General features: G+C 56.5%; 1 protein-coding gene across 1 annotated transcript in view; it reads right to left on the bottom strand.

Moving 5' to 3' along the window:
* The window catches only part of PTGFRN (prostaglandin F2 receptor inhibitor), a 376,964-nt gene extending 372,851 nt beyond the window's left edge, over positions 1-4,113 (bottom strand). The window contains exon 1 of the mRNA XM_086935651.1: positions 3,867-4,113. Coding sequence (XP_086791777.1) covers positions 3,867-3,909 — 43 coding nt within the window. The 5' untranslated portion in view covers positions 3,910-4,113. The remainder of the gene's footprint in view (positions 1-3,866) is intronic.
* Positions 4,114-16,336: the final 12,223 nt, after the last annotated feature.

The raw sequence follows: 16,336 nt of genomic DNA, 5'->3' as shown, positions 1-16,336 counted from the left end.
GAATGACTGGGAGGAAGGAATGGGGTAGAATGACTGGGAGGAAGGAATGGGGTAGAATGACGGAGGAAGGAATGGGGTAGAATGACTGGGAGGAGGGAATAGGGCAGCATGAGTATGGGGGAAGGCAGTAAGGGGGAAGGACTGGGGTGGGCAGTAAGATAAGATTGGGAGAGGGGAAAGAAGGTAGTGGGGGTGGGGCAGTAGGACTGGGAGTGGCGGCAGCCGGGACGGAATGGGGTGGCTTGGTGCTGCATAGGTAGGGGCCTGTGGCAGTCGGTATTAGAGTCCACCCCACCCCTCCTCCCCAGAATAGGCCTTGGGTGTGAGACAGGCTCCCAGCCTGCCCTCGGGAGACGAGTCACTGCGGCTGTAATGTGAGCCACACACCTGGCGGGCAAACAAACACCCGGCCAGACCTGCAGAGCTATCAGAGGGCGGGGAGGGGTCACTACATCAACCCCCTCCCAACCCATCCCCGGTTTAAAAAAAAAAAAACATGCCAGGCTGCCTGGGTTATCAGAGGGGGCGGAGGTACCTCTAAATATCTCCCCCCCCCCCCCCCAAGTTTACACCACACATGCCCGGGATGTCTGGGTGATCACAGGGGGCGTATCACTACGCCCCCATCCCTACACGCACAGTTAACCATTCTCCACTCCCGCAGGAGCCACTTCCGTGCATTGTCACCACAACAATACACCTGGGAAGTGAGGTCACGCCCACCCTGGCGCCCTGGTGCGTGCAGGCCCGGGTGGGGCACAGTGCCACGTTCATTACAGCTCAATGAAGCTACACCGGCGGGACTGGGCACCCCCGGGATCACCACAGCCTGGCAGGGACCCCTCCCCCGAGGGCACACCTGCCGGGGAGGGAGGGGCGGGCAGGTAGAGTGCACCTCGTGGAGCAGGAGGGCACAGAAGGAGGAGAGGGGGGTGTGTAAAAGAAGGGGGGGGGGGAGCAGGGACTCAAAAAGGAAAGAAAACATGGTGAAGAGAAAATGACTACAGTGGGTAAAGAAGGCGGAAGTAGGTGGTTAAGGGGGGCTGGCCGGGGTAAGGAAGGATTAAGAAAACAATTTAGGAATTATGAAAAGAAAGGCGAAAGAATGAGAAAGCAGAAAGGGAGGGGCTAAGGAGCGTCGGGAGGAACTAAAAGCAGAAGACAGGAGCAGAGGGAGTAGTGAGGGAAAGTAAAAGGAAAGAGTGGATCTAGCAGACAGAGTAAAGGAATGAGTCAGAGGAGACGGTTCAAGGAGGGGTAGAGGGGTGTGAGCTTAGAGGGGATGGGTCGAGGTCAGACATTGGGTTAAGAGAGTACAGAAGAAATAAACTAAATGACGGAGTAAGAGGTGGGTGTAAAGCGTGCTTCATAAGTTGACTGGTTGAATGCTGGGGATAGAAAAGAAGCGTATCAAAGTAGTGAGTGAGTAATGTTATAGGGACAGGGAGGAGTAAAGGTAACATTTGTAAAGCACATGTTCACCCCTGGGTATCTTGGCGCTGCCTAACAGACGTTTATTCTAATCCCACTCAACGGCGCTCATTGTAAGAATGTATTTGTATTTACTAAACCACTGACATCACTGCGGGGATTCGAAGCGCTTTATATAGGCAGGTATGACAAAAACACCAGGTCGACCATGAGTTGACTTAAGACATAAAGCACGTTTCCAATACATCGTCTTATACGAACACACGGGATTTGAGTTCAGTGATGTGTGTGTTGAGCAGTGGGGACGGTGCAGTGTCTGATGAATTATAGAGGATGTATCGACATTGGGAGGCTGATGAGCCGAGCGGCCCCGCACGGATTTGAGCCTGTGACCATGGGGTCTAACACAGATCCCCGCAGTCGGCACACGCATGAGTTCGCCGAGCCATCAACCCCACATGGGAAGGAGGGGAGGAGGGGGGGGGGCAGCAGAAAGGGGGGTGGGGTGCAGACGGCTGTGCAGAGGAAGAAGAGACGGGAGGTGAGAGAGGTGCTGCAGTGGAAGGAAGCACGAAGAGAGATACTTATTAGCCAGGGGAGGGGGGCGGAATGACGGAGCTAAGAGAAGGGGGAAGTCACAGTAATGACTGAAGGCGAGGAGTGACTGCCCTGGCATGAGAGGGGCAGTGTTAACCCCAGTTCACCCCATACCACCCAGGCTCGCCAGCATTCATTTAGTCACTGCTTCCTGCACAGCGCGGCGCGTCACCTCACGACCGCCTCACAGCACTTTATTTCTATTCGTTTTGCTCGTGGTATTTATAGCGCCCAGAGGTACCACTTCTTGGAAGCATAGCAACGCTAGGCGCTGTACAAGGGATCTTCAAGAGGCTTTCAAAAGAGAAACAGAGGAGGGGAAAACGATCGAGAAATGTTCAGGACTCAACAGCAGCCCCATCCATTTCTGAAAACGCACGCCTTCTCCCTTTCTCGCATCACGCAGCTTTCCTCGCGCTGCCTGTAACTCCTCTCCACGCTATCCTGTGCATGCGCCCGCCCCATCCTGGACCGTTCACCCCGCTGCCCCAACCCTCTTCTGCTGCGTCTTTCCCTGCTATGTTCACTCAGCCATTCTCGCATATAAGGAACTCTGCACCAGTCCAACACAAGTGGCAAGCGCCTTGAAGCAGCTGCCTTCCGGGAGCGTTGTTAGGTACACCAAACAACTCCTCTACCAGAATAAAAGCACACTGAAGCCGTCTGCAACGGGGCACATGGAGTAAGCACTATGCAGTCATACAAGTGGCAGAAAGTGCTATAAACATGCTGATATGACACGATAAATAACTCCGACGAGCACACAAAAGCGCCATGAAGCAGCTTGTCACATGTTGCATTACAGAGAACCGATCTAGCTGGGCTCGACATCATGTTCGGAAGAGAGCATGTTTCCAGCCTGGGTCTTACATTTAACATGACAGCCTCATGCGTTCATGCATCTTGCTCTTTCCAGCCCTCCAGCATATCTAGCGCCTGGAGGTGCCCTTCCACAGGCATAAAGCACTGCACAGAATACCCGCACAACACTGGGACAGTCCTGGTCTGCTTCCGTTCATCCTATGGTGCGTACAGGAGTGCTTCGAGGTGCCCTTTTATTGGCATAAAGCACTACACAACGTGCCCACATTACACAATGACAACCTTGGTGTGCTTCCGTTCAGCCGATTGTGCTTTCAAGAGTGAGGAGTCAACTCATCGCCGGACACAGTACACCACGGAAAGGGGGGTCCAAGGCCAGCCCAGGAGGGAGTGGATGGGTTTCGAACATTGATTTAATGGGGGGGGGGGGGGGCAAGTCTATCAAAATTTGGTTGGAGCCCAAGACAATCCAAAGGGATGGGGTAGGAGGGTGCATGTCAAGAAAATAAAGGGGAGGGGAGTTGAACCCAGAATGGGCGATCGACACGGGGAGCTCCAAGTCTAACTTGAGATATCTTGGGGTCACACCAGCAGAAAGGCAAGTCGATCTCATGCACGGTCCAAGTAGATCACAAAAAAAATCCTGTAGGGAAACGTATCAGGGAGGGTGTCCAACTCTATCAGAAGAGGGGCCACTGTCACGGGGGTGTCCGAGGATTCAAGGAAGGGGGGGGGGGGGGGCATTTAAAGTATGTCCAGAGGGAGAGGTTCGAAGCCCATGGAGGGGAACGGGGCATCCACAGGAGCGCTTCGAACCTTGGTTTGCGTGCGAGGCGCTATATGATCAGTTTCTCGAGAGGGAACATTTTTAGGCGCCACAAGTCCGGGGTGACTGAGTGTGGGAGCACGGATCTCCTGGCTCACATCCAGAAAGGGGGGGTGCACCTTCTACCCCCTCCCAGACACTTCACCCCCCACTCCTCCCCCCCGGGGGGTCTGCAGCCGCACTCACTCACCGCACAGCCCCAGCAGCAGCAGCGGGACGGCCCCGGGCTCCATGCTCCGCTCCGCTCCCCGGCTCTGCTCAGCCTCCTGCCCCGCGGTGCGGGGGGGTCCTGGCTCCCCGGGGGTCCTCGTGTCCTGGGGCGGGGGGTTCAGCGCTCTCAGCCTCCTCCCGCTCGCGCGCCCCGCACTCCTCGCACTGATTGTTCTTCTGAGCCGCGCTAGGCGCCTCCCTGCACCCGCCCGACCGCGCGGCAGCGCGAGCCCCGTTCCAGGGCGCAGGACCCGCGGCGCGAGACCGCGCGCCAACCACAAACTTTACCCGCAGCAGTAAAGCTTGGCGCGCCCGCCCGCGCCGGAATCGGATCCGTGGCCACAACTTCCTGCTTCTGTCGAGGCTCCCTCCCAGCACGGGACCAGGAAACGTGGAGCAGCTGGGATGCACCACTGCCACTGTCTGTGGTGCATCCCGACTTATAAACACTGGACTGCCGGCCACTAACAAGTACAGGAACCTGGGAGCAGCTGGGATACACCACTGCCACTGCCTGTGGTGCAGCCCAACTTATAAACACTGGACTGCCGGCCACTAACAAGTACAAGAACCTGGGAGCAGCTGGGATACGCCACTGCCTGCCACTGGTGACCACTTCTAAGCACTGCCAACCACTCATAAGCACAGAGACTAGGGAGACGCTGGGATACACCACTGCCGGCCACTGGTGACCACTTCTAAGCACTGCCAGCCACTCACGAGCACAGAGACTAGGGAGACGCTGAGATACACCACTGCCTGCCAGCAGTGACCACTTCTAAGCACTGCCAGCCACTCACAAGCACAGAGACTAGGGAGACGCTGGGACACACCACTGCCTGCCACTAGCAACCACTTCTAAGCACTGCCAGCCACTCACAAGCACAGAGACTAGGGAGACGCTGGGATACACCACTGCCTGCCACTAGCAACCACTTCTAAGCACTGCCAGCCACTCACAAGCACAGAGACTAGGGAGACGCTGGGATACACCACTGCCTGCCACTAGCAACCACTTCTAAGCACTGCCAGCCACTCACAAGCACAGAGACTAGGGAGCAGCTGGGATATACAACTGCCTGCCACTAGCAACCACTTCTAAGCACTGCCAGCCACTCACAAGCACAGAACCTAGGGAGCAGCTGGGATACACCACTGCCTGCCACCAGTGACCACTTCTAAGCACTGCCAGCCACTCACAAGCACAGAACCTAGGGAGCAGCTGGGATACACCACTGCCGGCCACTGGTGACCACTTCTAAGCACTGCCAGCCACTCACAAGCACAGAGACTAGGGAGACGCTGGGGTACACCACTGCCTGCCAGCAGTGACCACTTCTAAGCACTGCCAGCCACTCACAAGCACAGAGACTAGGGAGACGCTGGGGTACACCACTGCCTGCCACTAGCAACCACTTCTAAGCACTGCCAGCCACTCACAAGCACAGAACCTAGGGAGCAGCTGGGATACACCACTGCCTGCCACCAGTGACCACTTCTAAGCACTGCCAGCCACTCACAAGCACAGAACCTAGGGAGCAGCTGGGATACACCACTGCCGGCCACTGGTGACCACTTCTAAGCACTGCCAGCCACTCACAAGCACAGAGACTAGGGAGACGCTGGGGTACACCACTGCCTGCCAGCAGTGACCACTTCTAAGCACTGCCAGCCACTCACAAGCACAGAGACTAGGGAGACGCTGGGATACACCACTGCCTGCCACCAGTGACCACTTCTAAGCACTGCCAGCCACTCACAAGCACAGAGACTAGGGAGACGCTGGGGTACACCACTGCCTGCCACCAGTGACCACTTCTAAGCACTGCCAGCCACTCACAAGCACAGAGACTAGGGAGACGCTGGGGTACACCACTGCCTGCCACCAGTGACCACTTCTAAGCACTGCCAGCCACTCACAAGCACAGAGACTAGGGAGACGCTGGGGTACACCACTGCCTGCCACCAGTGACCACTTCTAAGCACTGCCAGCCACTCACAAGCACAGAACCTAGGGAGCAGCTGGGATACACCACTGCCGGCCACTGGTGACCACTTCTAAACACTGGACAGCTGGCCACTCACAAGCACAGAATCCAGGGAGAATCTGAGATACACCACTGCCTGCCACTTCTAAACACTGGCAGCCAATAACAAGCACAGAATCAAGGGAGACGCTGGGATACACCACTGCCGGCCACTGGTGACCACTTCTTAACACCGCCAGCCACTCACAAGCACAGAGACTAGGGAGACGCTGGGGTACACCACAGCCTGCCACTGGTCACTACTTCTAAACACTGGACTGCCGGCCACTAACAAGCACAGAAACCAGGGAGAGGCTGGGATACACCACTGCCTGCCACCAGTGACCACTTCCAAACACTGGCAGCCACTCACAAGCACAGAGACTAGGGAGCAGCTGGGATACACCACTGCCGACCACTGGTGACCACTTCTAAACAAAGGACTGCTGGCCACTCACAGGCACAGAATCCAGGGAGACGCTGGGATACACCACTGCCTGCCACCAGTGACCACTTCCAAACACTGCAGCTAATAACAAGCACATAAACTAGGGAACACCTGGGACACACCACTGCCTGCCACGGGTGGCCACTTCCAAACTCTGGCAGCCAATAACAAGCACATAATCTGGGATACACCACTGCCACTGCCTGTGGTGCAGCCCAACGTATAAACACTGGACTGCCGGCCACTAACAAGTACAGGAACCAGGGAGAGGCTGGGATACACCTCTGCCTGCCACTGGTGACCACTTCTAAACACTGACAGCCACAAACAAGCACATAAACTAGGGAACGCCTGGGACACACCACTGCCTGCCACGGGTGACCACTTCTAAACAAAGGACTGCTGGCCACTCACAGGCACAGAATCCAGGGAGACGCTGGGATACACCACTGCCTGCCACTGGTGACCACTTCCAAACACTGGCAGCCACTCACAAGCACAGAACCTAGGGAGCAGCTGGGATACACCACTGCCTGCCACTAGCAACCACTTCTAAGCACTGCCAGCCACTCACAAGCACAGAACCTAGGGAGCAGCTGGGATACGCCACTGCCTGCCACTGGTGACCACTTCTAAGCACTGCCAGCCACTCACAAGCACAGAACCTAGGGAGCAGCTGGGATACACCACTGCCGGCCACTGGTGACCACTTCTAAGCACTGCCAGCCACTCACAAGCACAGAGACTAGGGAGACGCTGGGATACACCACTGCCGGCCACTGGTGCATCCCAACTTATAAACACTGAACTGCCGGCCACTAACAAGCACAGGAACTAGGGAGCAGCTGGGATACACCACTGCCGGCCACTGGTGACCACTTCTAAACAAAGGACTGCTGGCCACTCACAGGCACAGAATCCAGGGAGACGCTGGGATACACCACTGCCTGCCACTGGTGACCACTTCTTAACACCGCCAGCTACTCACAAGTACAGGAACTAGGGAGACGCTGGGGTACACCACAGCCTGCCACTGGTCACTACTTCTAAACACTGGACTGCCGGCCACTAACAAGCACAGAAACCAGGGAGAGGCTGGGATACACCACTGCCGACCACTTCTAAACAAAGGACTGCTGGCCACTCACAGGCACAGAATCCAGGGAGACGCTGGGATACACCAGTGCCGGCCACTGGTGACCACTTCTTAACACCGCCAGCTACTCACAAGTACAGGAACTAGGGAGACGCTGGGGTACACCACAGCCTGCCACTGGTCACTACTTCTAAACACTGGACTGCCGGCCACTAACAAGCACAGAAACCAGGGAGCAGCTGGGATACACCACTGCCGGCCACTGGTGCATCCCAACTTATAAACACTGAACTGCCGGCCACTAACAAGCACAGGAACTAGGGAGCAGCTGGGATACACCACTGCCGACCACTGGTGACCACTTCTAAACACTGGACTGCTGGCCACTCACAGGCACAGAATCCAGGGAGACGCTGGGATACACCACTGCCGGCCACTGGTGACCACTTCCAAACACTGGCAGTCACTCACAAGCACAGAGACTAGGGAGAGGCTGGGATACACCACTGCCTGCTACTGGTGACCACTTCTAAGCACCAAGAGCAGCTTACAACCATAGGAACTAGGGAGCAGCTGGGATACACCACTGCCGGCCACTGGTGACCCCATCTAAACACTGGACAGCTGGTCACTCATAAGCACAGAATCCAGGGAGACGCTGGGATACACCAGTGCCTGCCACCAGTGACCACTTCTAAGCACTGCCGGCCACTCACAAGCACAGAACCTAGGGAGCAGCTGGGATACACCACTGCCGGCCACTGGTGACCACTTCTTAACACCGCCAGCTACTCACAAGTACAGGAACTAGGGAGACGCTGGGGTACACCACAGCCTGCCACTGGTCACTACTTCTAAACACTGGACTGCCGGCCACTAACAAGCACAGAAACCAGGGAGAGGCTGGGATACACCACTGCCTGCCACCAGTGACCACTTCTAAGCACTGCCAGCCACTCACAAGCACAGAGACTAGGGAGACGCTGGGATACACCACTGCCTGCCACTAGCAACCACTTCTAAACACTGGACAGCTGGTCACTCATAAGCACAGAATCCAGGGAGACGCTGGGATACACAACTGCCTGCCACTGGTGAGCCCTTCTAAGCACTGCCAGCCACTCACAAGCACAGAACCTAGGGAGCAGCTGGGATACACCACTGCCTGCCACTGGTGACCACTTCTAAGCACTGCCAGCCACTCACAAGCACAGAGACTAGGGAGACGCTGGGGTACACCACTGCCTGCCAGCAGTGACCACTTCTAAGCACTGCCAGCCACTCACAAGCACAGAGACTAGGGAGACGCTGGGGTACACCACTGCCTGCCACTAGCAACCACTTCTAAGCACTGCCAGCCACTCACAAGCACAGAACCTAGGGAGACGCTGGGGTACACCACTGCCTGCCACCAGTGACCACTTCTAAGCACTTCCAGCCACTCACAAGCACAGAACCTAGGGAGCAGCTGGGATACACCACTGCCGGCCACTGGTGCATCCCAACTTATAAACACTGAACTGCCGGCCACTAACAAGCACAGGAACTAGGGGCAGTTGGGATACACTACTGCCGGCCACTAGCACCACTTCTAAGCACTGCCAGCCACTCACAAGCACAGAGACTAGGGAGACGCTGGGATACACCACTGCCTGCCACTGGTCACCACTTCCAAACACCGCCGGCCACTCAAAGTACAGAAGCCAGGGAGAGGCTGGGATACACCACTGCCGGCCACTGGTGACCACTTCTAAACACTGGACTGCTGGCCACTCACGAGCACAGAATCTAAGGAGACGCTGGGATACACCACTGCCTGCCACTAGTGACCACTTCTAAGCACTGCCAGCCACTCACAAGCACAGAGACTAGGGAGCAGCTGGGATACACCACTGCCGGCCACTGGTGACCACTTCTAAGCACTGCCAGCCACTCACAAGCACAGAGACTAGGGAGACGCTGGGATACACCACTGCCTGCCACTAGTGACCACTTCTAAGCACTGCCAGCCACTCACAAGCACAGAACCTAGGGAGCAGCTGGGATACACCACTGCCGGCCACTGGTGACCACTTCTAAGCACTGCCAGCCACTCACAAGCACAGAGACTAGGGAGACGCTGGGGTACACCACTGCCTGCCAGCAGTGACCACTTCTAAGCACTGCCAGCCACTCACAAGCACAGAGACTAGGGAGACGCTGGGGTACACCACTGCCTGCCACTAGCAACCACTTCTAAGCACTGCCAGCCACTCACAAGCACAGAACCTAGGGAGCAGCTGGGATACACCACTGCCTGCCACCAGTGACCACTTCTAAGCACTGCCAGCCACTCACAAGCACAGAACCTAGGGAGCAGCTGGGATACACCACTGCCGGCCACTGGTGACCACTTCTAAGCACTGCCAGCCACTCACAAGCACAGAGACTAGGGAGACGCTGGGGTACACCACTGCCTGCCAGCAGTGACCACTTCTAAGCACTGCCAGCCACTCACAAGCACAGAGACTAGGGAGACGCTGGGGTACACCACTGCCTGCCACCAGTGACCACTTCTAAGCACTGCCAGCCACTCACAAGCACAGAGACTAGGGAGACGCTGGGGTACACCACTGCCTGCCACCAGTGACCACTTCTAAGCACTGCCAGCCACTCACAAGCACAGAGACTAGGGAGACGCTGGGGTACACCACTGCCTGCCACCAGTGACCACTTCTAAGCACTGCCAGCCACTCACAAGCACAGAACCTAGGGAGCAGCTGGGATACACCACTGCCGGCCACTGGTGACCACTTCTAAACACTGGACAGCTGGCCACTCACAAGCACAGAATCCAGGGAGAATCTGAGATACACCACTGCCTGCCACTTCTAAACACTGGCAGCCAATAACAAGCACAGAATCAAGGGAGACGCTGGGATACACCACTGCCGGCCACTGGTGACCACTTCTTAACACCGCCAGCCACTCACAAGCACAGAGACTAGGGAGACGCTGGGGTACACCACAGCCTGCCACTGGTCACTACTTCTAAACACTGGACTGCCGGCCACTAACAAGCACAGAAACCAGGGAGAGGCTGGGATACACCACTGCCTGCCACCAGTGACCACTTCCAAACACTGGCAGCCACTCACAAGCACAGAGACTAGGGAGCAGCTGGGATACACCACTGCCGACCACTGGTGACCACTTCTAAACAAAGGACTGCTGGCCACTCACAGGCACAGAATCCAGGGAGACGCTGGGATACACCACTGCCTGCCACCAGTGACCACTTCCAAACACTGCAGCTAATAACAAGCACATAAACTAGGGAACACCTGGGACACACCACTGCCTGCCACGGGTGGCCACTTCCAAACTCTGGCAGCCAATAACAAGCACATAATCTGGGATACACCACTGCCACTGCCTGTGGTGCAGCCCAACGTATAAACACTGGACTGCCGGCCACTAACAAGTACAGGAACCAGGGAGAGGCTGGGATACACCTCTGCCTGCCACTGGTGACCACTTCTAAACACTGACAGCCACAAACAAGCACATAAACTAGGGAACGCCTGGGACACACCACTGCCTGCCACGGGTGACCACTTCTAAACAAAGGACTGCTGGCCACTCACAGGCACAGAATCCAGGGAGACGCTGGGATACACCACTGCCTGCCACTGGTGACCACTTCCAAACACTGGCAGCCACTCACAAGCACAGAACCTAGGGAGCAGCTGGGATACACCACTGCCTGCCACTAGCAACCACTTCTAAGCACTGCCAGCCACTCACAAGCACAGAACCTAGGGAGCAGCTGGGATACGCCACTGCCTGCCACTGGTGACCACTTCTAAGCACTGCCAGCCACTCACAAGCACAGAACCTAGGGAGCAGCTGGGATACACCACTGCCGGCCACTGGTGACCACTTCTAAGCACTGCCAGCCACTCACAAGCACAGAGACTAGGGAGACGCTGGGATACACCACTGCCGGCCACTGGTGCATCCCAACTTATAAACACTGAACTGCCGGCCACTAACAAGCACAGGAACTAGGGAGCAGCTGGGATACACCACTGCCGGCCACTGGTGACCACTTCTAAACAAAGGACTGCTGGCCACTCACAGGCACAGAATCCAGGGAGACGCTGGGATACACCACTGCCTGCCACTGGTGACCACTTCTTAACACCCCCAGCTACTCACAAGTACAGGAACTAGGGAGACGCTGGGGTACACCACAGCCTGCCACTGGTCACTACTTCTAAACACTGGACTGCCGGCCACTAACAAGCACAGAAACCAGGGAGAGGCTGGGATACACCACTGCCGACCACTTCTAAACAAAGGACTGCTGGCCACTCACAGGCACAGAATCCAGGGAGACGCTGGGATACACCAGTGCCGGCCACTGGTGACCACTTCTTAACACCGCCAGCTACTCACAAGTACAGGAACTAGGGAGACGCTGGGGTACACCACAGCCTGCCACTGGTCACTACTTCTAAACACTGGACTGCCGGCCACTAACAAGCACAGAAACCAGGGAGCAGCTGGGATACACCACTGCCGGCCACTGGTGCATCCCAACTTATAAACACTGAACTGCCGGCCACTAACAAGCACAGGAACTAGGGAGCAGCTGGGATACACCACTGCCGACCACTGGTGACCACTTCTAAACACTGGACTGCTGGCCACTCACAGGCACAGAATCCAGGGAGACGCTGGGATACACCACTGCCGGCCACTGGTGACCACTTCCAAACACTGGCAGTCACTCACAAGCACAGAGACTAGGGAGAGGCTGGGATACACCACTGCCTGCTACTGGTGACCACTTCCAAACACTGGCAGTCACTCACAAGCACAGAGACTAGGGAGACGCTGGGATACACCACTGCCTGCCACTGGTGACCACTTCTAAGCACTGCCAGCCACTCACAAGCACAGAGACTAGGGAGACGCTGGGGTACACCACAGCCTGCCACCAGTGACCACTTCTAAGCACTGCCAGCCACTCACAAGCACAGAACCTAGGGAGCAGCTGGGATACACCACTGCCGGCCACTGGTGCATCCCAACTTATAAACACTGAACTGCCGGCCACTAACAAGCACAGGAACTAGGGGCAGTTGGGATACACTACTGCCGGCCACTAGCACCACTTCTAAGCACTGCCAGCCACTCACAAGCACAGAGACTAGGGAGCAGCTGGGATACACCACTGCCGGCCACTGGTGACCACTTCTAAACACTGGACAGCTGGCCACTCACAAGCACAGAATCCAGGGAGAATCTGAGATACACCACTGCCTGCCACTTCTAAACACTGGCAGCCAATAACAAGCACAGAATCAAGGGAGACGCTGGGATACACCAGTGCCGGCCACTGGTGACCACTTCCAAACACCGCCAGCCACTCACAAGTACAAGAACTAGGGAGACACTGGGATACACCACTGCCGGCCACTGGTGACCACTTCTTAACACCGCCAGCCACTCACAAGCACAGAGACTAGGGAGACGCTGGGGTACACCACAGCCTGCCACTGGTCACTACTTCTAAACACTGGACTGCCGGCCACTAACAAGCACAGAAACCAGGGAGAGGCTGGGATACACCACTGCCTGCCACCAGTGACCACTTCCAAACACTGGCAGCCACTCACAAGCACAGAGACTAGGGAGCAGCTGGGATACACCACTGCCGGCCACTGGTGACCACTTCTAAACAAAGGACTGCTGGCCACTCACAGGCACAGAATCCAGGGAGACGCTGGGATACACCACTGCCTGCCACCAGTGACCACTTCCAAACACTGCAGCTAATAACAAGCACATAAACTAGGGAACACCTGGGACACACCACTGCCTGCCACGGGTGGCCACTTCCAAACTCTGGCAGCCAATAACAAGCACATAATCTGGGATACACCACTGCCACTGCCTGTGGTGCAGCCCAACGTATAAACACTGGACTGCCGGCCACTAACAAGTACAGGAACCAGGGAGAGGCTGGGATACACCTCTGCCTGCCACTGGTGACCACTTCTAAGCACCAAGAGCAGCTTACAACCATAGGAACTAGGGAGCAGCTGGGATACACCACTGCCGGCCACTGGTGACCCCATCTAAACACTGGACAGCTGGTCACTCATAAGCACAGAATCCAGGGAGACGCTGGGATACACCAGTGCCTGCCACCAGTGACCACTTCAAAGCACTGCCGGCCACTCACAAGCACAGAACCTAGGGAGCAGCTGGGATACACCACTGCCGGCCACTGGTGACCACTTCTTAACACCGCCAGCTACTCACAAGTACAGGAACTAGGGAGACGCTGGGGTACACCACAGCCTGCCACTGGTCACTACTTCTAAACACTGGACTGCCGGCCACTAACAAGCACAGAAACCAGGGAGAGGCTGGGATACACCACTGCCTGCCACCAGTGACCACTTCTAAGCACTGCCAGCCACTCACAAGCACAGAGACTAGGGAGACGCTGGGATACACCACTGCCTGCCACTGGTGACCACTTCTAAGCACTGCCAGCCACTCACAAGCACAGAGACTAGGGAGACGCTGGGGTACACCACTGCCTGCCAGCAGTGACCACTTCTAAGCACTGCCAGCCACTCACAAGCACAGAGACTAGGGAGACGCTGGGGTACACCACTGCCTGCCACTAGCAACCACTTCTAAGCACTGCCAGCCACTCACAAGCACAGAACCTAGGGAGACGCTGGGGTACACCACTGCCTGCCACCAGTGACCACTTCTAAGCACTGCCAGCCACTCACAAGCACAGAACCTAGGGAGCAGCTGGGATACACCACTGCCGGCCACTGGTGCATCCCAACTTATAAACACTGAACTGCCGGCCACTAACAAGCACAGGAACTAGGGGCAGTTGGGATACACTACTGCCGGCCACTAGCACCACTTCTAAGCACTGCCAGCCACTCACAAGCACAGAGACTAGGGAGACGCTGGGATACACCACTGCCTGCCACTGGTCACCACTTCCAAACACCGCCGGCCACTCAAAGTACAGAAGCCAGGGAGAGGCTGGGATACACCACTGCCGGCCACTGGTGACCACTTCTAAACACTGGACTGCTGGCCACTCACGAGCACAGAATCTAAGGAGACGCTGGGATACACCACTGCCTGCCACTAGTGACCACTTCTAAGCACTGCCAGCCACTCACAAGCACAGAGACTAGGGAGCAGCTGGGATACACCACTGCCGGCCACTGGTGACCACTTCTAAGCACTGCCAGCCACTCACAAGCACAGAGACTAGGGAGACGCTGGGATACACCACTGCCTGCCACTAGTGACCACTTCTAAGCACTGCCAACCACTCATAAGCACAGAGACTAGGGAGACGCTGGGGTACACCACTGCCGGCCACTGGTGACCACTTCTAAGCACTGCCAACCACTCACAAGCACAGAGACTAGGGAGACGCTGGGATACATCACTGCCTGCCACCAGTGACCACTTCTAAGCACTGCCAGCCACTCACAAGCACAGAGACTAGGGAGACGCTGGGATACACCACTGCCTGCCACTAGCAACCACTTCTAAGCACTGCCAGCCACTCACAAGCACAGAACCTAGGGAGACGCTGGGGTACACCACTGCCTGCCAGCAGTGACCACTTCTAAGCACTGCCAGCCACTCACAAGCACAGAGACTAGGGAGACGCTGGGATACACCACTGCCTGCCACTAGCAACCACTTCTAAGCACTGCCAGCCACTCACAAGCACAGAGACTAGGGAGACGCTGGGATACACCACTGCCACTGCCACTGGTGCATCCCAACTTATAAACACTGGACTGCTGGCCACTAACAAGCAGAGGAACTAGGGGCAGTTGGGATACACCACTGCCTGCCACTAGCAACCACTTCTAAGCACTGGACAGCTGGTCACTCATAAGCACAGAATCCAGGGAGACGCTGGGATACACCACTGCCTGCCACCAGTGACCACTTCTAAGCACTGCCAGCCACTCACAAGCACAGAGACTAGGGAGACGCTGGGATACACCACTGCCGGCCACTGGTCACTACTTCTAAACACTGGACTGCCGGCCACTAACAAGCACAGAATCAAGGGAGACACTGGGATACACCACTGCCGGCCACTGGTGACCACTTCTAAGCACTGCCAGCCACTCACAAGCACAGAGACTAGGGAGCAGCTGGGGTACACCACTGCCGGCCACTGGTGACCACTTCTAAACACTGACAGCCAATAACAAGCACAGAATCAAGGGAGACGCTGGGATACACCACTGCCGGCCACTGGTGACCACTTCTAAGCACTGCCAGCCACTAACAAGCACAGGAACTAGGGAGCAGCTGGGATACACCACTGCCTGTCGCTAGCAACCACTTCCAAACACCGCCAGCCACTCACAAGTACAGGAACTAGGGAGCAGCTGGGATACACCACTGCCTGCCACTGGTGACCACTTCTAAACACTGCCAGCCACTCACAAGCACAGGAACTAGGGAGCAGCTGGGATACACCACTGCCTGTCGCTAGCAACCACTTCCAAACACCGCCAGCCACTCACAAGTACAGGAACTAGGGAGCAGCTGGGATACACCACTGCCTGCCACTGGTCACCACTTCCAAACACCGCCAGCCACTCACAAGTACAGGAACTAGGGAGACGCTGGGATACACCACTGCCGGCCACTGGTCATCACTTCCAAACACCGCCGGCCACTCAAAGTACAGAAGCCAGGGAGAGGCTGGGATACACCACTGCCTGCCACTGGTGACCACTTCTAAACACTGCCAGCCACTCACAAGCACAGAGACTAGGGAGCAGCTGGGATACACCACTGCCGGCCACTGG

The sequence above is a fragment of the Lissotriton vulgaris genome, chromosome 8 (genome assembly GCF_964263255.1).
Source record: "Lissotriton vulgaris chromosome 8, aLisVul1.2, whole genome shotgun sequence".
Taxonomy (NCBI): Eukaryota; Metazoa; Chordata; class Amphibia; order Caudata; family Salamandridae; genus Lissotriton; species Lissotriton vulgaris.
Note: the sequence above shows the minus strand (reverse complement) of the source record. Positions and strands in the feature narration are given on the sequence as shown.